Source organism: Diorhabda sublineata, chromosome 1 (genome assembly GCF_026230105.1).
Source record: "Diorhabda sublineata isolate icDioSubl1.1 chromosome 1, icDioSubl1.1, whole genome shotgun sequence".
NCBI lineage: Eukaryota > Metazoa > Arthropoda > Insecta > Coleoptera > Chrysomelidae > Diorhabda > Diorhabda sublineata.
The window spans coordinates 41,812,262-41,826,754 of record NC_079474.1 but is presented as its reverse complement, the minus strand read 5'-3'; the positions used below and the strand labels follow the sequence as shown (position 1 = coordinate 41,826,754).

At 32.6% G+C, this 14,493-nt stretch overlaps 1 protein-coding gene across 2 annotated transcripts in view; it reads left to right on the top strand.

Moving 5' to 3' along the window:
• The window catches only part of LOC130444484 (extracellular serine/threonine protein CG31145), a 204,018-nt gene that overhangs the window by 73,215 nt on the left and 116,310 nt on the right, over positions 1 to 14,493 (top strand). For both annotated transcript variants that reach the window (XM_056779631.1, XM_056779620.1), the window contains exon 3: positions 9,806 to 10,126. In XM_056779631.1, the coding sequence (XP_056635609.1) occupies positions 9,806 to 10,126 (321 nt within the window). The remainder of the gene's footprint in view (positions 1 to 9,805; positions 10,127 to 14,493) is intronic.

Sequence of the window (14,493 nt, the reverse complement as noted above, 5' to 3'; positions counted from 1 at the left end):
AAGTAATACGCATAGCAGGAAGATAAAAATAAGATTCGTGAAAAATGTAGAATTAATCGCAAAGTCCAGTTTTCAGTAACCATTTCCAATTATTGAACAATTAATTGTGTGAATTTATGTCCTTAGCCAGCAAACGTTTAACATATTGCGGTATTCTGGCCACCTCAGAAGTCATTTGTCATTTAAATTTATTTTTCGAAATTTGTATAGTGTACATTATTAATTAATTGGACAGATAATTGAAGTAATATAAATATTTGGTAATGGTTCTTTGCTTGTAAAAGTGGTCACATGAACACAGATTATGCTGAACATCCTGGACCTTCAATCAGTGTAACTCCTTCAGAAATCAGCGCCTTTATGATCGTCGAATAAAAGTAAGTGACAGAGCTTATGAATGAAATATTTCAACTGAGGTATGAAATATGCAAAAGGAAACGTTGGTTCCGCGATTGTTTAATGCTCAAGAAAGCTCACACGCATTTATAATTCAAACTAATATTCAAACGATAACCTAAAAATAAAAAAACCGCGTGATGATTTCCACGGATTTCTACCACAATTTTTTTTATAATATAAACTGAACTTTTGAACAAATGTCAATAGAGGAGACATAATAATAGGTTACATAATTTTACTACCAAAAATTGAAGATTAAGTGGACAAAAAAATCTTGGTTTTTGTACATATTTCACGATTTTAAACAGAAGATAAAAAAAGTAGAGAAACATTATTTAACTATTACAAAGTTTACCTAATCAATAAACTATTGATCGAAAATTGTGATGTAAGTATTTTTTATTACGCTAAAAAATTCAAAAAGTTTACGTTTGAGTGTTGACGCGTATTGTTCGTTTTGATATCGAAGCCCCAAAATTTTTCCAAATTTTCTTCAACTATTGCAAAGCACACTTAATAAGGAACCTACTAACAAAAAATTGTTGCACATTTAAAATCAAAACATGTGTAAAATAAAGTTTTTTGCTATTGTGCAGTAGTGTATAGCATAAAGAAATTTTTCAATATTCAATAGGGGTTCCTTGAATACACGGTATTTTAAATCTTTATTTTGTATCACGCACTCAGTTTTATTATCACTTAATGTTCCTATTTCTGCAGGAAATTTGGTACTTACTGATTTGTCCTTTGCAATAGTTGAAGAAAATTTGGTACAATTTTGGGGCTTCGATATCAAAACGAACGATGCGTGTCAGCGCTCAAACGTAAACTTTATGATTTTTTTTAGCGTAATTCTTACATCATAATTTTTGATCAATGGTTTATAAATTAGGAAAGAAAAACAACCGCATTTGTTTCATGACAATGCACCCGCCCGATCTTCCGCTACTTTTGTGAAAAAGATTATCGAACTTTTTTTACTTTCTATTCTCGAACTTAAAAAATGACTAGGTGGAAAGCAAATTAGGAAAAATAGGAAAGGTAATGAAAGGGACAAATCCGTGTTTTGCGAAATTTCATATCTTTTGGTATATTTTGGAAAAAATTGAAACTCACTGAAAAGTCACTCTTTCGTCGATCCGTTCTCTTAAAGAAAATCAATTTAGTAAGTGTTAGTTTACTTTCCGATTCTAAAGACAATAACGATCTTAGTTTTTATAATCTTGTAATTATTTAATAGTGGAAACAGTAAACTGAAACTTAAAATACAAAATTTTGGGCTGTTCAACTTTTATTAATATATAATATTGAATTTGTAAACCTGACTTTTCAATTTGTTTTGAACGCATTTGAGCTATTCTGAGATATTCTCACGATTTCACAACAATTCCGGAAGGATTTTGGCGGATATATTTCACGAGAACATCGACTTCTTTTTGTTTCCGACCTTCCGTATATTTTTGTAATCTTCTTTGTTTTTTTCACCATTATTTAACGCGAAATATCCAACTTTTACTAACATATAAATCAGTAGTCCTTTCATTTAATATCCAGATTTCTCATTATCTATAGCTTATTGTTTTATATTGAACTGTCTTTTTTGTATTAATTTGTATTAATGTATGGTATATCGTTTTCAATAGGAAAATAATTTTCTTGTTATTTAATATATATTTCCAAATTGTTATATTACAGACAGATATCAATTTCGTATGTTGAGGAATAAAATTTTTGGTCTTATTATGAGAAAAAACAGACTTGAGGAAAAGAGCCCTTTAATTTTTTTTTAAATTTTTTAATTACTATTTTTTGACCAATAGAATGCAGTTAATATTTGACACGTTTAAGTATATTCCATATTATTATTATATCATAAATTGATTATTACGATTACAGTATTTAAAGTCTTATATATCTAATTATTTTGTTTGTGATGGTTAGAAAGCTTTTGAATGTGATGAACATGAAAGTTTTTTGGTAATTGTGGTACTCCTATGGAATGGTTCCTCGAAAGTAGAAGACAACTTATCAGTATACTAATGAGGGATTTTTGGTAAAATTCTTTTTGATTTTCATGGTACTATATATTTAAAAACTAGTGAAAAAAAGTGTCTATGACACATAATCAATGATTTTTTATTATTAAAACCTGGTCATATTTCAATAGACTTTGTGTTAACAAGATAGAAGTTATTTGTTATAGAAGTATCAATACTTGTTCTCAATAACAACTCAATTTGCCACATCCGTTTTGATAAAAAAGACAGAAGAAATAATAACATTCTTATATTACCTTAAAAATTTTACAATAACGTTAATGCAATATTGGCCATATTACAAAACCTTTAATAATTTCTTATTTTGTAATGTTTTTTAAAATGTTTTGACACATTTAACAGACAATTTCTCAACTCTGGTTACTTAGGAACATGTGATGTGCAACAATTGTTATTAATGGAAACTTTTAGAAAAATTAATTGCAGGTTGAAATGAAACTATTGAAAGAATAAATATTGATTTAAATGTGTAGGTATTAAATTTATCAAATCCAGCACCTTATCATTTAACTAAAGTACAGTAAACATAAAATAGAACAAAACATCATAAAGTTGTCAATAGGTGTACCAAAATAAAAGAAATGATATAAAATTTGATGTCACAAATGCGAAAAGTATAAACAAATCCATTATTCTGGACCTTACGAACAGAAGTCAGTTTCTAAGGGTCGATACAACGATGTCATCTTGCAAGCCAATAGAATGTGGAGTGCCCCAAGGCTTAGTGATATTCTTAGGGCTTGTTGTAGACAAAAAATTAAGTCCTCCTGTTTTGCGCTGAGTTTCCAAGGACCTGAACTTATCCACCTCCTCAACAGTCTACGATATGCCCTTCCCTTCTGGGGTACGTGTGATGCGACTCAATTTGAGCGAATCTTCAAACTACAAAAGAGAGCTGTTGGATATTTACTCTAAACAACAGGGCTCACTGTAGGGACTTCTTCAAAAGATTAAAAATTCTGACTCTTCCTTCCTTATTCATCTTTGAATCCGTTTGCCTAATTCGTAAGCAAGCTTCTCCAATTCCAGAAGTAACGCGGAGCATGACCTCTACCTACCTACTCCACGTTCAGAATTAGTTAACGGCTCAATATTTTACAATGCAAAAAATGCACAATCACTTGCCAATTGAAATCAAATCGATATCATTTTTTCCCGCATTCCGCAATAATTTCCGTATATTTACTGGAAAGTGCCTTGTACTCTGTAAATGACTATTCTAATAATAATATTTGATTCCGGGCATGGTTCATACTGGTTTAATTTTGCTATGAACTTATGTACTAATTATTATCTATTACTATTACCTATAATTTTGTTTTTCATTGTGGCTTTCATCTGTATATTGAAATTTTATTTCACTTTAATTTTTATTTAGTTATTTTTATGTTTATTTTTTAGTTTTTACAAGCTTTTGTCTACAAATTGTAACAATTCTTTGACAATAAAGCATTTCTCTCTTAACTCCTTTCATAGGATCATACCTTTTAGGTTTCCTAAAAAGCCATCCAATGATTGTCACAAAAAAGTGACAAAACAAGAAGCAATCAGAAACAAAGAGTAAGACCTCAAGTCTAAAGACATATAAAAGATATGTTTCTTATATTACCAACGTGTCCTAAAAGGCACATTCATTAAGCAAAGCTGGACAAAAAAGAGTTAATGGTATGTTCACTGGACATTCCGGTAAATTACCATCTGAAGAACATCGGAGAATCTCCCAACTGCTCTTATCGTTGCTGGAGAACCAAAGAAAAGGTAAACCGCATAGACCCCACAGAGGTGGCAAAGATGGTAAAGCTATTGCTACCTGACTGGTAAACAGTCCAGGTTATACAATATGTCAAATTGTTAGCGATGTAGAATCACGACCTAGCTAATTTAATCTAGTTTGTACTTATCAAACCACAAGATTGTACTTCACTATTTGTCGCCAGTTAAAGGAAAATTATAATTACTTCAAAACCTCTTTTTACTTTTTTATTTATGTAAAATAAGAATAAAAGAGCCTGAAACAGTGAATCAAGTACTTATTAAAATCAAAAATTTCATTTACTTCTATGAAAGTAAATCTTAACCTAGACTTAACTAACTTATATAATAATTAACTTATCACTACTAATATAATTAACTTACTACTCTCCAAATAAACGAATAAAAAGGCCTTCTTAGAAATTATATAAAAAAAAAACAATCTAAACAAATCGCCGCTGTGAAAAAAAGAAACTTCAAACGAATCCCGCTTTTCGCTAAATTTTATACTTATAGCGAACAGCACCGTCTTCACGTCCATGTCGTGAACGAGATGGTTACTCTACTTTATCTGAAAGTTAAATAAATTACTGATATACACGAAGTTATAATGGTACTAGTAAGTTTTCTTTCAGCAATTGGCTCATGAGGTGAATATTTCGAAATGATGAACTATTATTTTATAGACAAAAGTTACATAAATGTGTCAGATAAAGCAATCTACGAATAATTAAGTTGTTTTGATTGCATTCAGTTCTATAATAACAAAACCACTGAATTTTGATAAGCAAATATTGATATGGTTTTTAGTGATGTGTTAATTACTAAACGCAAGTATACTAAGCAGCCGAAAGGTCATTTATTTAATCTAATAAATATTTATAGCGGAGATTACTCCATGAATTTGAATTACTTTTATCGATTAACAAAACCACAGTATGTTTAGAATGTAGTGACCAAAAAAAATTGAATTAGTTCAATTTTCTTTTTTGGAGAGTGCAAGTAAATATTTGTTTAAATGAGATAGAATTATAGTTGAACTACGAGGTTTAAGGTCAATAAATGATTTTTCAATAAATAATATATTAATGAAAAATAATATGAAACAAAGCCAAGAAAGAAATTAAAGAAGCAAAATTGAAAACATGGGAACAATTCAGAGAAGAATTGTCAAATAACTATAAAAACAATAACAGATCTTTTCTAATAAATCAAGGTAATTATCTAAAAATTATCTTCCACCCCCTATCGACTTGGGGTTGTGGAGGTATTAAAGGGAGGTAATTACAATATAAGGAAGGTGGAAGTAGCCGTCGGTGATCGTTTTTAAGTTAGGTTAGGCTAGGTTAGGTTAGGCTAGATAAGGTTAAGTTAGGTTAGATTAGGTTAGGTTAGGTTCTGCTCAAGAACACTATTTATACAACATCTTTCCATCTTTTAACACCCCCCGTCACACCCCTTAATCAGTTTTTAACACCATTTTACCATAAAAAATAGTTACGTCAATTAACAATTATAATTGTTCATAATTTCACTGAATTAATTTCATATATTTTTCACATATTATTTTCACTATTTAGCTGTATTTTTTGCTTATATATTTTCAAATAAAATTTTGTTAACACACGTAATTCCGAAAATTTCAAATTTTTATTCCCTAACCCTCTCTATTCATTTAACAAGGGATATTTTTTTTTGTGTTCAGTACACTTTTTTTTATTACCCTCCGCAATCCCAAGTCGATAGGAATGATTTTTAGATAAGTACCAAAATCAGAGCAATGGGAGGACGAAAAAGAAAGGAAATAATAAGAATAAGAGATAAAAAACAATATAAAACACAGTAAACACAGAAGAGGAAAAAGAAGACAAGAAATCTCGGAATAGGAAGTGGAAGAAGCGATAGGGAAAATCAAAACAGGGGAAGCGTGTGGAGGAGACAACATAGCAGCGGATTATTCAAGACAAACAATAAAGGAATGGATATTAAAACTATTCAATATAGCATGAAACACAGATTAAGTATCCAGAGACATGGAAGATAATCAATCGATACCACAACGTATAAAATGTGCGAAAACTAAAGAGCAGTTGGCTTGCAAACATTTACGAGAATCATCGAGACAAAGATAAAACAAATTAACATGAAGAAGATTTAATAATGAAAGGATAAAGAATAGATACTAGTGACCACTTTTAAATAACTGGAAGTCATTTTCACACAAGACTGAGAAATAGATATGTAGATATCAAACAGACATTTTGTTAGTTTTATACAACCATCACTTAACTATTTTGTCCTGTCAATGAATAATTAATTTTAGATCCTTTATATTGGCTTTCTAATTTTGAAGATTCTAGGGTTTTTGATTGCATCGTAAACGATTTTACTAAATATATATATTGTGAGTTATAATTCTTTAATTAAATGAAGTAACTAAAGGTATTAAAGTTGATTGCATCTTTATGAGTTACCGGCAGTTTCGCTATATTTTCTACTTAGAATGGAATATAATGAAAAGCAATAAAATTTCTCTATTGGACAGATTTATTCAATTTTTTAAACAATATCCTGTCTTTGATCATCAAAACATCTTGAAACCACGCTGGGTAAAGAGAAACTGTTTATAAGAGAAGTGTAAAGCTGTAAGCATTTTCAAATCATTAGATAAACGTAAAATACAAATATAACGTATACGTTTTAGACTAATATATCAATTTTCACGTATAGGTGGGGTAAGTAAGGAAAACCAAATCAATTGAAACATGATAAAAGTTTCCAAAAATTCTACCCTGATTTTTAGTTTTCTTGGTTTACTCTCCATCCTGTTACAGATTCTGGCTTGCTTCTCTTACTATCCTGTTCCACTTCTCTCTATCCTCTACGACTTGTCTCCAGTTCCTCACATCCACTGCTGCAATATCCTGCATGACTCGTTGTTCCTAGTGTCCTTTGTGTCGTCCGCTTGGCCGTTATATGACTTCCTTTCACTATGTTACATTCCGTATCAGGCCTTTTGGATCTCGGATTTTTATCACTGTCATCGGTAAAGATCGCAATAGACGGTAAACCAGGTACACGACGACCATTAGGAAGACCTCCAAAAATATGGATGGATTCATTGACATCAACATCTCAAGGATGACAAGTTGGAAATTACAAGCCTAAGACCTACAATACGTTGAAGAAGAAAAGGATCTTTATCACTGTCATCGGTCTTGACAGGTCCCAGTATTTTCCTTAAAATTTTTCTCTTCTTTATTCGAAAATTCTGCTCGAATTTCTCGACGGATACATGGTTTCCATATGCAAAGACGGGTTTAATTCCTATTCTGTATTCGTATTTTGTATTCATGGTCTACTCTTAACTCTTTAGAAACCTCACATACCTTTAATGTGCTCTCTAATTCTCTCCACTACTTTATGCTTTTATTGTTTCATCTTATATTCTTTGGAATTGAGATCCTTCTAGAATAATTTCCATCTCTTTATTTGTCCTTCTCTTAGTAACCATTATGCACTTTGCTGTTTGATAATTCACCTCCAACCCCAATTCACTGGCTCCATTAACTGCAATTTCTTCTAGGCTATTTGCATTCTTTGCTATAACTGCCAGATTATCAGCATATCCTACTATCTGCGTAATGTTTTGGGATAAAGTCTCTCCCATATCTATCTCATCTATTACTCCATCTATTGTGAAGTTGAGTCGTTGGGAAACAACTTTTTGTACTGGAATCACCTTTCTTTGCCCGTCCTCTATCAACATTTTGGCTTTGGAGCTGTTCATCATCATACTTACCAATTCAATAAGCTTTGGGGACATCCATTTTTTTCTCATCACCTGTTCTAATCGTTTTCTGTTGACACTATCAGAAGTTTTTCCAATGTTCACAATCATTACATGCAGGTCCATTCGTTGAATTTTTCTACTGTTTGTGACATCTCACGCACTGCATCTATTATTGATTTGCCGGTTCTGAAGCCCAATATCAACACATTTTTTAGAATTTATTGTATAACATATTTGTTTAATCTTTGAAGGGCGTTGTCCTGCAAAAACAAAACACCTTTGGATAGCTTTTCGCGTCTTTTCTCTTCAGTTTTTTTCCCGTAGAGTGGTCAGTAATGTCGAATAGTAATCTCAAATTATTGTTCTACCCTCATCCAAAAATGAATCCTGATTAGTCTTTGGCAATCCCAAAAAACTGAAGCAAGAACTTTTCCAGCAGATTTTTGGAAACTTCTCAGGTTTTGGAGAACCAGAGTGTCGCCATTCCATCGATTGTTGCTTTGTTTCTGGATCGTAGAAATGTACCAAAATCTCATGGATAGTAACAATTCGGTTTAAGAAGTCTACATCGCTTTCAAATCGAGCACAGATCGAATGCGATGCTTCTATTCTTGCACGCTTTTGGTCAACATCAAACATTTGGTGATCCATTATGCAGCAATTTTTCTCATGTCCAAATTGATTTGATTTGAACTACATGATGAACGCGTTCGTATGAAATATTCATTGCTTCAAATATCCTTTTTAGCCCAATTTGACGGTCTGATAAAATCATGTCATGAACTGCATCGATATTTTTGGGGACTGACACAGAAATTGGCCTTCCCGATCGGTCATCATCTTCAATGGAAAATTTACCTCTTTTGAAGCTTACACTCCAATTGTTCACGGTCGCATACGATCACCAAGGATATTAAGCATAGCTTTGTAAATCTGCTTACCTCTTAACCCTTTTAAACACAGGTACTTGATGATGGCTCGATACTCCAATTTTTCGATTTTCACAATTTCGGTCCAAATCCTTTTTCTTTGAATTTATTGCGTAACTCTGGTTTACTTTTTTGACCTCAAACTTTACACTGACACTTCTCTCTCCATTGCCCTCTGTGTTGTTCTTAATCGAGTTTTTCTGTGAATGTCATTGTTTCCAAGCCCTATGCTGCTATAGGAAGTATACATGACAGATACCTTCCTTTTCAGGTTACTAATAATGGTTCTTTCCTTGAACCAAATTCTTATGCTCATTTCAGGGGTGAAATTATTCATTATGTTTGTTTTGGTCACGTTTATAATTTATCCAACGTTCTTGACTACCCTGTTAAATACTTCAAACATGTCCGTAAGTTCAACAATATCACTATCGTCTGCAAAGCGTAGATTGTTTAGGTAGGATCTGTCAATTCTTTTCCTTTTTGGTTTCATGATAGTTCATTGAATACATCTTCCAATGTGAGGGTAAATAACTTTGGAGATATCGGGTCTGTAGAACTAACTTATTTTCGCAATTTAAATGTTTAAATATTGACTTGATAAAATAGTGCTCAGTCATAGCAGAATGTATTTATTTTGATTTGTGAGGAATTAGATATATTAATAAGCAAACTATTTTCTGAGAATCAATGAGTGATTATTCATTTTTAAAGTTATTAAATTAACATTGCTGTTAATATTTCTAGAAAAAATATTTTTTTTTCAATATAATAATAATATAACTCGGTTCTACTATTTAATTTTGAAATAAAATAAAAAATTCAGTATTGTCCAGTCTAGAATATTATTATTCACTACAATTTTGTTGTTTCAGTGCGGCCATGACCGGCGCAAATTTTTCCAAAGAAACTCTTCCGAACGATATATCTGTCCTTAATGGACGCATCAAAGATATCGCTACTGCTTCCAATGACGCTTTTCTACCAGATGACAAGCAAAAAGACGGTAGAAAACTTCCCGTCCAGCATCGTCACGATGATTTTAGCGACATTGTCGATTACATCATGTTGGACGAATATGACAGGCAAAACTTCCGAAACGAGATAGATAGAATACACGCGGTCGTTTCCAAGCAGAAAAATAAATCGACAAAGAAAAGGAGGACCATCGGAGAGATGAAACGACTATATATAGAGTAAGTACTACATTTTTTTAAATATATCATTTGTACCTCATTATTTGGTATTATGGTTTAGTTAGAAGTCCGATAGCTTTAAAATCACAATTTATTTATAGTCATTATATTTATTATAATGTTAGTTTAATCATATCAGAGTGATATTTTTAATGAAAAGTTATTTAAAAGTTTGGGATATTGATTAAATGCGATTTTAAATATTAAACCAAAAATATTAAATGCTATTTCTCAAAAAGATTAAATGGTGAATCCCAATACCATATTATAAAATCTTCTTTAACTTATAGTGGAAATTCAAAAAATTGTCAATATAAAATAATGAAACAAAAGAATTTCTAAGCAACAGTTAATATTATTATTATTACATTATTATGTTACGCTTCAAAGGCTTTTACATGTGTTTAAATGCTCAGCTAAATCTTTCAATACGATTATATCTGCGTCCAAAAACAAAGTATGACCACATCCAAAACTCCGATAAGATGTAAGCTAGTCGTAGAATACCAGATAATTCACCAAGTAATGAAATTCAAATACCTAGGAATCGAGGTTTCAGGATGTGGATACGCAGAGAACAAAATAAGAGAGGAATCAAATAAAGCCTTAAGAATAGCAGCATGTTTGAACGAAACCATATGGCGAAATAAACATATCGGAATAGAAGCCAAATCGAGAATATATAATGCCACGGTAAGACCCATAATGACCTAAATCGCAGAGACACGGCCAGAAACGGCGAAAGCCAAAAGAATATTGAAAACAGCAGAGATGAAAGTGCTAGCCGGAAAAACCCTACTGGACAGGGAAATGAGAGAGAGAGCATCAGAAGATTGTGCAAAATAGATGACGTCAACGAATAGCTAGTCGTAGAATACCAGATAATTCACCAAGTGATGAAATTCAAATACCTAGGAATCGAGGTTTCAGGATGTGGATACCTAGGGAACGAAATAAGAGAGGAAACAAATAAAGCCTTAAGAATAGCAGCATGTTTGAACGAAACCATATGGCGAAATAAACATATCGGAATAGAAGCCAAATCGAGAATATATAATGCCACGGTAAGACCCATAATGACCTAAATGGCAGAGACACGGCCTGAAACGGCGAAAGCCAAAAGAATGTTGGAAACAGCAGATATGAAAGTGCTACGCAGGATAGCCGGAAAAACCCTACTGGACAGGGAAATGAGAGAGAGCATCAGAAGATTGTGGGTTCTGTCAAGAAAGAAAGGAACAAGCACATAAGTCGTATGGATAACAACAGACTGGTTAAGATAGCGCGCGATAAATGCCCATTGAGCCGAAGGAGTACCTGCCGACCCAGAAAAAGGTGGAGCGACAACCTTGAAGCAGGATAGAAGGCAAGGATGTCGAAGATGAAACAGGCGACTATGCCTAATACACGTAAGAAAAATAAGAAGCTAATATTCTTCGTGACCCTCATTTCACAGCACCATTACTTATTGTATGTTTTCCGGTCCCGGATTGTGGTTGTCAATGGCGTTTTATAAATGCATGCTCCCTGTGACTCAGATTAGGTGACCTGGGTGGAAGTGGTAGATGAAGCAAACGGATTGAAGAAAAAGAACGAAATAAGCTGCAGGGAAAAACTGAAAAATCTTCAGTTTTCTATATTAAATGGTACAGTTAGTGAATTGGTTAAAAAGGAGGTCTTTTTATGTATCATTTAATGTTAATTTCTATTACATGCTCTAAATTTTCTTTGTACATTGATTTGATTGATGTGACTAACTATTAATTTATTTACTACGCACCTAAGAGATTAATAGTAATAATAGTTTATGATAATGTGAATTTGTAGTCAGAGTATGACAAAAATAGATAATTGAATTATCACCAAACACTGTCGATTAAACAAACTCATCAATAAATACATTGTGGTTAAATTATTTCGCTTCGTTCATTAAATTTGTTAGCATTGTTTGATTAGCATTCAACAACTGACTTGTTATTTTTATCAGTAAAGTTCGGTTTTGTCAATGGACAATTATTATTTACGAGGATATATTGAAAAATTCTTGGCCTTTTATAGAACCAAACAAAATTTCAATGTCAAAATATTTTATTACTCAACATATTATCCTCTTAATTGGATACATTTATTACAGCGAACCTGCAACGTCTCTAGACCTTTCAAATAAAATGTTTCTTCTTGCTCTGAAAATCAGACCTCCACAGCTTTTATTATCTCTTCGTTGTAAGAAAATTTACGACCTTTTAAACTTTTTTTCAGTTGAAGAAAGAAATGATAGTCCGACGGAGCTAAATCTGGTGAATAAGTGGGGTGTTGTAGTAATTCAAACCCTAAATCACGAAACACCTTTGGATAGCTTTCCACATCTTTTTTCTCCAATTTTCTCCCGTAGAGTGGTCAGTAATATCGAATAGTAATCTTCAGTTATTGTTCTACCCTTATCCAAAAAATCAATCATGATTTCTCCATGGCATTCCCAAAAATCTGAAGCACGATACTTCTTAGGTGTTGGAGAACCAGAGTGTCGCCATTCCATAGATTATTGCTTTGTTTCTGGATCGTAGAAATGTACCCAAGTCTCATCATCGAGCACAGATCGATGCTTCTACCATTGCACGTTTGCACCTTGCACCAAGATTCGGGGATCCATTTTGCAGCAATTTTTCTCATGTTCAAATTGACGTGAACTATATGATGAACGCATTCGTATGAAATATTCAGTGCTTCAGATATCCGGTTTAGCCCAATTCAACGGTCTGATAAAATCAGATAAATGTCATGAATCTACCTCGTTAACACTTTAACTTATTGAGATATTGGACTATTTACGTCAGGTAGCATTTCAAAGTGGGCTAGGAGGCTTACTTATCCGATCTTTAGAAAGATTGAATGTAAGTACCGCAGGAATGGTTTATGGACAACTTCGCACTAACACAAGAGGTGCTTGTTGGTTTTCTTTCATTCCTTGCAGAAACGCCAAGAGCTGTAGGGAGTTTCTAAGATGTTCCTAGGATAGTAATTCACCAGGCAGTGTCCAGTAAGCACACCAGTACACATTTCTGCCTAAGAACGGGCCTCTTTGGACCAGTCAAAGTTTCTGATTTATTCTCATAATTAATATGATATAATTTTAAATGGTTCTTCTGCCATGATTTATATTTTTTAATAAACCAATTTGGATCTTAACTTATAACATAACATATAATTCACTGGAATCGTATTCTTTTTCTAAAATATATTTATTTTTCATCGATAAGTAGTTTTATACTGTAATACTTTGAAATTATACGTATTTCTTTGAAAATGTATAACTTTTCAATACACTTGTTTGCAGCTTTCTGTTATAAATTTGATAATTCAACAGAAATGTGTTGATTCTGCACTCGATACATTTCTAATGGAGCATTTAATTGTATCAGTAAAATCTTTTTCTTTGGTACGTTATGGTGGATATATCCGTATGTTATGACTGATAATTACTCGGTTCGCTATTTATATTTGTGCTGAAAATCACTCTAAGAGTACCTAGAAACACACCTTGAAGTTTTTCAGAATCACTTTCACATTCATATCAATAGATTTTTTAATTATTTTTCCAGATAATTCTTCGTGTAACAAAACTATTTTATAACTAAGGAGATCCGCTGTTAATGAAAGTGTCTGTTGTTTTGGGATAATATCCAGAGATAACTAAATTATCTCACGAACAGCCTCGATTTCATCATAATCGTCATAAGTTTCGACAGTTTATCGTTTTCCGTTGGGGTCGTTTCTCCCCACCCGTCGACTATCGATATAATGCTGCAGGTGGCGGGTCCTTTATTAACTTTTGGATTCTCTCCCTTGCTTGTGTACCGAAAATGTGTCGACGGGGAGTAGATCCCGCCGGGGCCATGAAGGGATTTACAAGTTTCGAACCATTACAAGGTCATTTACAACGTCACTTAACTTAACAAACTCGTTAGAGGGTATTGACTCCGTCCGAATATTGGCCCGGCACCCAGTCGTCAAAATATCGAAGGAAATGGAAAAAAGTAGTCTAGTTATGGAAAATTATATAAAGTGCTATTGTGCTATTTTCTTTTCGTATCTGTATAACATCAACTTTTTGCTTGCGTTATAATTTCCAATCAGTTTGTTTTTGATTCTTTCCTTTCTTCTAATTGTTGCTTTTTCAAATTGAGTTATCAATTAATTGAATAATGTGACCATCTAGTTTTCACTGGTTTCCTTGATCGTGTTTGTGGTTTCTATTCGATAAAATTATTCGTGTTCTCTATCCCACTCTCTCATAATCTTTCCATTACATCCAAGTCTTCGTATCTCTGTACAAACAAATATTTATGATGCATCTAATTCATCTAGTA